Source organism: Oculina patagonica, chromosome 11, assembly GCF_052425735.1.
Source record: "Oculina patagonica isolate OP01 chromosome 11, crgOcupat, whole genome shotgun sequence".
NCBI classification, from domain to species: domain Eukaryota; kingdom Metazoa; phylum Cnidaria; class Anthozoa; order Scleractinia; family Oculinidae; genus Oculina; species Oculina patagonica.
In genome coordinates this window covers 12,955,943-12,964,887 of record NC_135768.1, presented here as the reverse complement: position 1 = coordinate 12,964,887, position 8,945 = coordinate 12,955,943, and the positions used below count along the sequence as shown (strand labels likewise).

The 8,945-nt window shown below is 38.2% G+C and overlaps 2 protein-coding genes across 2 annotated transcripts; both read right to left on the bottom strand.

The window, feature by feature from the left end:
* Window positions 1-1,949: 1,949 nt before the first annotated feature.
* On the bottom strand, window positions 1,950-3,960 carry LOC144629983 (small integral membrane protein 15-like). Its single transcript, XM_078488245.1, has 3 exons — window positions 3,850-3,960; window positions 3,584-3,682; window positions 1,950-2,461 (listed from the first exon to the last, which is right to left on the bottom strand). The coding sequence occupies exons 1-3, from the start codon at window positions 3,944-3,946 to the stop codon at window positions 2,409-2,411; spliced, it is 249 nt and encodes an 82-aa protein (XP_078344371.1). The 5' UTR covers window positions 3,947-3,960; the 3' UTR covers window positions 1,950-2,408.
* A 286-nt stretch (window positions 3,961-4,246) lies between these two features.
* Window positions 4,247-8,544, bottom strand: LOC144630123 (E3 ubiquitin-protein ligase NRDP1-like). Its single transcript, XM_078488412.1, has 2 exons — window positions 8,408-8,544; window positions 4,247-7,000 (listed from the first exon to the last, which is right to left on the bottom strand). Exon 2 carries the CDS (start codon window positions 6,979-6,981, stop codon window positions 6,013-6,015), a length of 969 nt encoding a protein of 322 aa, XP_078344538.1. The 5' UTR covers window positions 6,982-7,000; window positions 8,408-8,544; the 3' UTR covers window positions 4,247-6,012.
* Between the last annotated feature and the right edge of the window lie 401 nt (window positions 8,545-8,945).

Below are 8,945 nucleotides of genomic sequence, written 5' to 3'. Positions count from 1 at the left end.
TTCCTGAATTCTTTTTTTAACAGCAAAATTTATAATTAAAAAATTCAAAACACAGCAATCTGAGTCAAACTTGAAAATGCCCGCCTCATATTTTCAAGTTTAACCATTTCTAATTTCCTATCATGACCATTGGCCATTCTTTATTCTAACAAGCTGTTAGCCAGGGTACCAGAAAGGCATGATTTCAGAACAACATAAAAAAAAAAACACCTAAAATTCTTACTTTTTATGGAGAGAAGTACCCCCAGGATGCTGACTTTTAAAATCCTTGTTTCTTAATGGGTTGCTGTTACAAGCACTGTGCTACAAACTCAAACATTGTTGGGTCTCCTGTGATCTAGTTACATTCTTGTCTCATTGGTTATATTCTGACTGCAATAAGACAGCAGCTGGGACCCTACTACAGAAGTACCGTCACCATGGTATGACTGTGGTATGTATGGAGGTCGTGTGCCTGCGTTGGAACTTCTGTCAACTTCAGTATGACAACACTTTAAGTCTAAAGACTGTACAACTGAGATAAAATGGGACGATTAAATGCAGAGGGCCACACAACGTTAGGAAGACTATGGCACAATTTTTGTCGGATCTCACGTAGCTTGGAGATGCATGTACTAGAACTCACTCGAGGTGTATAAAACAGTAATTTTAAATGCACGGCTAGTACGACGACACTTGTGTTGGACAATTTATTTGGCCGATATAGCACAGGCAGGCCAGCAATAATCCAAGGCACAAGAAAGCAGCCACTGCAGTCCCTACTCATTTCAACATGCCAGGTCACTGCACATCAGACATGTCTCTAGTTCCTCTTGAATTGCTACCCACTAAAAGTACTACTCGTCGCAAAGCAAGAGAAGCATATCTCATAGACCGAGGCAAAACTCTTGAACCTAATGGCCTCAACAGACGCTCTGAACAGTGATATGTTATATCTTTAGATCGTTATATGAAAGTTAGCTTTAGTTTATTATTATTTTTTATTTTTATTTATTTATGTGTTTTTTTTTGTTTTTTGTTTTTTCATCTTTTGTATATTATTAGTGCGTGTATTTTCTTTATACGTATATATTACACCCTCGACGCTGTATTTTATGCTTTTTCCTTATATGGCTATCGTGTTACGTATTATCCACTTGTATACTTTAATTTAAATTTTAGGAGCCGTTAAGTTTTATCTCACTCCAGCTCTGGCTCTGTAGAAGACTAGTTGACTAGTCGAAATATCGGCCAAATAAATTGTCCAACACAAGTGTCGTCGTACTAGCCGTGCATTTAAAATTACTGAGATAAAATGCCATATGACCAGATAGTTATAGTAGTTATAGTGCTGTACATAGTTGAAGTCTGGTGCCCCCCCCCCCCCCTACAAGTCACCCCTCAAACACTAATCCTGGTGTCTTGAAACCATGCTTGTAAAAATTACCAACTGGAACCATGTTATGTTGTTTTTTAAGTGTTTGTTTACCCTGATCCTGAAAAAAAAAAACATCCTGGAGCAGTCAAATGGGTAATAGTTACACCTTTTCCATTTATAACATTGGTATGACAGCATTTATCAAGAATAAACTATGGAGTAGGCACGCAATGATTGTTCATAACAATTCCTCTTCTACACAAGAAGATACAAAACTGCTAGCATGGATTTATTGAATTTTGTAATACAGGACTATTCAAGAGTTATTGACCCATCTCTACTTTAAATCCTACATAGTAAAAAATATACACTCTGGTAACTAAAAACAGTCAAAACATGGAACTGCATTAAATGTATGTATAGAAGCATTAATACAGTAAAAACCGGCGAGTAAAAACCTATTATTTTTCAGGTTAGCCTAAACAGGTTCTTACATAAAGGGTTGTTAACACAAATTAGGCTAATTAGGTTCTAGGTTCTTAATTTCTGAAGAAAAAATTTCAATATTGTTATAGAGATTTTAGTGGTATTCGGCCTATTCCTTGTATAAAATTTGCATACCAAATAAGTGCTTATGTAAAAATGAAGCAATAATCATTAAGAATATGACATTATAGACATGCACAGCAATGCTTTGTCCAAACTTATTTCCCAAAAGTAAACATTTTTAATCAATTTGAGAAAATAAGAACCTCTTTCCAAATTTGAGGCTAAATAGGTTCTTATAAAAATGGTAATTAATTTGCAAATTTTAGCCTAACAGGTATTTAAATGTTAGGTTCTTTCTCGCGGGTTTTTACTGTATATCAACTCTCTGTGCTTGTTGCTTTGTACAGTGAGCTACATTAGGTTGAACTGTTCTTTATGAGTAATATTGCCACCTTGAGGTCAGACGACATGAGTCTTTCAGTCAACAAAATCCGGCTTTGTTCTGCATCTTTAAGCTGTATGTGTAATATTGCTACCTTGAGATGAGTCTCAACATAATGATTCAGTCAGCTTTTGCTCTGCGTCTTGATTTAGCTATGTTTGTTTGACGAGTAGCTAAAGAGAGCAACAAAGAAAAGAAAACTCTTAAGGAAGTAGTTTAATTTAATCAACTCAAAAGGTGCTCATGCCAATCCACCGTAACGAAAAAGATGGCGACTGATACATTTACCTATAATTCCTAGCGCATGAAAACACAAAAAACGCTCATAAAAATGCACAGAAAAGCTCAAAAAACTTCAAACCCGGCATGAACAATATAGTTAGTACAAGGACGAATTTCACAGAAATGTGGCTGTCTTTGTGCCCAATCGGCTGTGTTAAGTTTGCAAGGTATTGTGGTAAAATGTACAGCTGCCATCTTTTTCTGTACGGTGAATGCACATTCTTTTGGTGATTTGCACAATTTTGAAAAATAAGGTATTGTGAGTAGAGATTGACTGAGCAGAAGTTGGAAAATTGACTATACAGATGGCAAAGTGACCATGCCTGGGAAATAAGAGCCTGTGCTGCATGCTGGGTACCAAATGTGAACTCAACGTAAGAGTAAAATGGGTGGATCCAGACAATCTGGGAGCCAGCAAGCCATGCGAGCCATTTTGGTTAGCCTACAGTTAGCTTAGGTAGCTTGTGGTTAGCCTTTAATTGGGATTTATGATTTCTGGCTTGCATGCATGCCATTCCGGTTAGCCTAAAACACATTGGTTAGCCTAAATAGCACTTCGGTAAGCCTAAACAGCACTCTGGTTAGCCTACAGTTTAGGTAGCTTGCTGTTAGCCTTTTACTGGGATTTGGGATTTCTGGCTTGCATGGCTTGCATGGTTCGCTGGCTCACACTGTGTCCTAGCTCAAAATGGGCAAACCAATGTGGTTACTGGTACCAATGAAACATTGAATAACAAACAAGATGGATCAAAATCCACCAATCACAGCCCACTACCATGACCTGAAATTGTGGGCTCATTTGCATGAAACAAAAACTGGTAGCCCGGGCTGGTGGCTCATTTCAAATAGCACGTTGTAATACACTGTAAAAAGATTGGATGTCGAATGATAGCCACTATGAACGTCACACTGAGAGCACCTCATTCCACAAAGATTGCATGCAAGTGTTGCGGGGTATTCCTGCAATCGCTCCCTTGCATCTTTTACATTTTATATTTATTAAAATAACACACCTTTTTTCTTCTTTTCTTTTTCATTCTTCTCGATGTGTTTTGCTAACTTCAAGGATAAATACCCGCTCACAGCCATCAAAGGAGTCAGGATTATGAACACTGTAAACACAGTGAAATGTTTAAATACATAATCATTGTAGTGCATGTGACAACAAACATCTGAACTGTGAGCCATTCGTCAAGTGACAACTATAAAGATCGAATGCTTAAAGGCAGCTTGCGGTCACTGCAACAAAAACACAAAGAACAAAAGTATGGCTAATTACCATAGAAAATAAACTCTTTTGGGTTTAAGGCGACATATCTAACAAAGGATTCAAGGGTCTCCCTCCATGGTGATTTCTCAGTCAAATCGTCCGCCATATTGATTGTAAGAAACAACCGCTGACCAAGGGGTACCTGCTTGGGAGTGCGGGGAATTTGCGGGGGGTGGGGGGGGAGTGCTGTCATAAATTTTCACCGGGGCTCATTTCTTAGCTACATGATTGGGGGCATGGTAAAGTTTTAAAATATTGATTTTTCTTCTAATATCGATATTTTTAAATATAAACTTAAAACATATCCACAACTGTTTTTTTTGGAGGGTGATTGCATTGTCAGTCACGGCTCTTCATTTCAGTAGCATGGAGCAACAAGGCGTATTTCTTCTTCCCCCTGGATGGGATTTTGGCTCAGTGGCCATAAGATATATTCCACGAGCACACGGTGGCTATTTCACATCCAACAAGCACAAATGGAAATTGTTTTATTTGAAACACCAAAAGAAATACATGCATCCCAAATCGGCAACAAACAAAATTTGTAATAAAATACTTTGATTATTCTGCAAAAAAGGCTGGAAATGGAGGTACAAGAACCTTCTTCTCCACTTCCAAGAGGGGGAGTCTTACAAATGTGCGAGGCAGCGAGGCGTTCGAGGCAGAAATCCCTACTCCAAATAAAAAGGCAAACGGCAAGCTTCCTGAGCTAACAGTAGGCTAACCAGAGTGCTATTTAGGCTAACCAGAATGGGTCGCATGCCTCGATGCATTGCACTTTGTGACGACCCAAAGAGGGAAGTGGAACAGAATAGTCAGGAGAGGGAGAAATCTAGGCGAAAAAATGTAGGGAGGAGAAATATTTACCCTCCTGTCCCTCCCCCTATCCAAAATTAAATGGCAAAACTATCAAATCCATGGCAATGCAAATGAACTAAATGTTAAATGATTAGAACCTGTCAAAAAGTCAAGGTGAAGTTGATTAAACAGATTACACCACTAAATTACTAAAAGACTTTTTGGCTGTGTTAACAAAAACTCCAAGAACCAAAATATTTGTGAATTTGGTGCCATCCTTGTGGTCCATGGTATATGAGATCAGATAACATGGTCTGTAAACCAATCAAAACTTAGGAATTGCAATATGCTATTGCTAGGTTTCGATGAAAGCCAAATATGTAAAATATTATTATTAGGAGGTCAGCACCAGATGCCATCAGAAGTTCATTATGAATGTATACAAGAGCTGAGACTGTCCACAGCCTCCCGATTTTTCAACGCAAAAAAGCAACGTTTTGCGCTGGCATCCAGTTTTCTCGCCGTTCTCACCGCGCGCTCATCGATCGGAAAAAAAAAAAAACTCGAAAAAAATAGAGGGCTGTGGAAAGTCTAACAAGAGCTATGCTTTACAAAAGGTCTAAAAGAAAGGAAATCTCTTATTTTTACACATAATTATTTGATTCTAGATCATAAAGCAAATAAAGAAGGCAAAGTCACATACAATTTATACTGAAAACCCTCACCTATGGTTCTTTCATTCTACAGTTTCTTGTGTTCTCAAATGATCTTTGTGTTTCGACAATAAAACCATGACTTGGGCTTCTTTACTTGTTAAATGTTTTGCAATAAGACCTATAATTTACTTACAAAATTAAACACTTCAAATGAAACAATCCTTAAACATGCTCACATGCCAGTCATGATACAGTCTGTGCATTTTTTAATAGAGATTAAAATAGCAGTACTACAAGAGTATTACTCATTTGAAATAACCTTGTATTTATGTCACAATAACTATAGCTATTCCCATTCTAAGGCTGTAAGCTGTTAAAACTTCCAGTTGATAAAACTAAAAGACATTTCAGAGAAAAGTGATACCGGTATTTTAACTGTAAACGTGAAAACTCAACATCCAGGTCAGGTACATTATTGTGTAATGCAAATATATCCAGGTTGTTAACATGCTTTGCTACATCATGAAACCAGGAAACCTTACTTAATTGACTTCTATTTCATGTTCTTAGAGCCAACATCTCTATTTGCAGCTTGTAAATAACATATCTACCTTTGTTAAACAAAGTGTACATATGGTAGTTCGATCCCTCTTCTTTGTAAATGCTTCTCTTAAAGAAGTGAAGTACTACATATAAATCTAGAGTGCAGTAAAACATTTCATTCAATTCCATGTGCAAAGATCATTACCAAACCAGGTTCTAAAGTCATGGATTCACCCATATGTTCATTTTCACATGCCATGATCACCACTGCCTGTTTTCCAGGAATTCTTTTGCAAACATACTGTTCATAACGCCGACGATTTAACTGACGTGTTTCAAGAGTACTTAATCCTGGTGGCCATTTCCTCTCATGAGCATTCTCCATAAGTTCGTTTAAAATTGCTGGTGGACACCCGCTGTCTGCAAGTGCTCTGCGAATTACTGCTTGCAGAACGGCATCGGGGGTTGATATCATTCCACCCCATCGTGTCACTCTGGCTGATTGTAATCCACCCAGCCATTGATGAACTTCATTGTCATAGTGATCTGGTTGTGACATGTTGCTTGGCAACAGCGGCAATGCCTGGGGCAAGTTGATCACTCTCATTGCTCGGATCATATCCTTGAGAGCTTGGATCTCACGTTTTTGTTCATTAAGCTGCTGACGTTGGTCATCAATCTGAGCTTGCAGTTGTGCTTGTTTAAAGTTCTGGTTTTGGATTAGATTATTTAATTCACGGACACAGTTATGCTGAGGCAGCTCGTCAAATGGAACAACCAATCCGCAGCCTTGCTCACAATTGACTGGCCTTTTGGGATTGTGTTCACACTGAGACAGATGAGACTGTAACTGATCTAGTCTAACTACACCCTCACAGCCAAACACATCATTTTCACATTTAATGGTTAACTTTGATAAAAGATTCTTCAGAATTCTTGGCACTTGTTTGAGTTGATGTGGAGTTAGATTGCGTCGATCCACAGGACAAGTCTGCTGGTGGTTTAACCACTCATGTATACAGGCAGCACAGAAGGCATGTTCACAAGCTGGGGCCTGGAGAGGGTCTTCTAGTACCCCACCACAAATTGTGCAAATCAGTTCTTCATCTACAGTGCATGTAAACCTTCCAGTGTCGTATCCCATACTGACTGGGCTAATGGAACTAGAAAAAATAATGATAAAGACATCAGACAAGTAGACAAGGTCAGCTACATTAGGTATATGGAAAATGTGATAATTTGCCCAAAAAATAGCTCAAAATCTGTCTTACAGATAGGTTACAGGTAGGTTTTTGAGAAATTTTGGGTCAAAAACAGGTTTTTACAACCTTTAACAAAAATAAAATTGCGCATGCCCTTTTATTTGAGCGCACACTCATGTGGCGCCATAGGTTGTGTGCGATGAAAATTGTTTTGGTTTCCTTTTAGAGTTGCTAGCGTAATTTTTGCCTGCGTGAGCAATAAAGTACAAAAAAGTACAGCGCATGCTCTTGGACCCTCGTAACTTACTACAGTTTTGAGGGAGTAGAAGACCCAACTTTTAACTCTTTTGTCAAATGTTGTTTCTTCCTCTAATTGCTGACTGTTGCAGCCTACAATCATCAATCGTCTTCTTTTTCATGACTTTACTTCTGATTTTTAGGTAGTTCTAGTTAACGCCCACCTTTGTTTTTCCTCTGAAGTTTGGTTTTAAATGCATTTTTTGTCAGCTTTTTTGTCGCGTGCGTGATCTTGACAGACACAATCAGCACCGTAACCAGACTTTCGCCTCAGACAAGGCAAGAATTTGCTAGGGGGTTTTGGGGGGCATGCTCTCCAGGAAATTTTGAAATCTAGAAGCTCTGAAACTCTTTCTTTGACATTTTTCTAACATATTTCTTCAGAAAAATGTTTTCATTTTACAGAAAGAATTTGATCGCTACACCCAAAATATGAGAAAAAATTGATAGGTCACCAGACTCGTTTACGAGAAAGCGACAATTTACTTCTCTCACGGACTAAGCCGTATAGAAAAAAGCTGCCATTTTGTTTTTGTGCGTGTGTGAGCGCGCGCAAATTACGCGTAAAATTCTGTGCAGTAAGAATGCGCATGCCTTGCGCATGCTCAACAAAAATTTGACACGATTCTTGCAGAGCCCTTTCTTCTCAAGTATATCAGTGGAAAAGAAAGGGTTCTGCTCGCAGGGTGAGGGGACTCTGATACATTGTACTGAACTCACTGTTCACATAATGGAACGTTGTTAATATTTCTTTCAGCGACCAATTGCAAAGTAAAGACGTAAGCTTATCTTGTTTTACTTTCTTGTACATTTTAAATCATGTACAATCACATATTAATTTCATTTAAGACATCCAAGCACCAAAGCACCAATAATTTACAATACTTATCATTTTCTGTTATAGCTCAATAATGACAGCACAAAATGGCGCGTTAGACACAGCACAGTCGATCACATGCCACACGACAAAATAACAAAACCAAGCTACCATCAAGTGAAAAATCCACGTAAGAATTTAGCTTGCATCATCTACAAACATACAAAGGCGAAAATCTATCATTGTATCCATACCTTACTATTGATTTCAAGGTTTATTCTGCTGTAATCATCGTTCAGGAGTGCTATTTCACGTGTACAGATCTGTTTTTCTGTTTATCGTCGTAAGTATTTCCCGGGAACATTACTCTTCGCCGCCATATAAAATTTTTTAACAAAAGCGTCTTCCAGGCTCGCCTTGCATGATGGGAATCTAAACACTCTCAGGCTCAGACAGTGGGTTACTGGGTGGGGTGGGCTGGGAAATTATTAAACTGTTCAGTTTTACGGTTTTGGTTATTTTTCGGTATCCATTGTGAAAATGTTGGAAATTTTGAGCAGTTTTCCGGTTCGTCACAGGTCCCAAAGCTCAGCTAAAAAGTTTGAAAATGTTGCTGAAAGAGAAGAAGTGTCAGGAGTTAATTATATAACTGGAGCTAAGAAGAAGTGAACACGATTAATGAAATCACATTAAACTATCTTAAATCTTCAAAATATCATACAACATCGGACAAACAAAATATTGAAAAGCTCAATTCCAAGCCGGGTACATTGTTTTGGTTTTTGTAAAAAA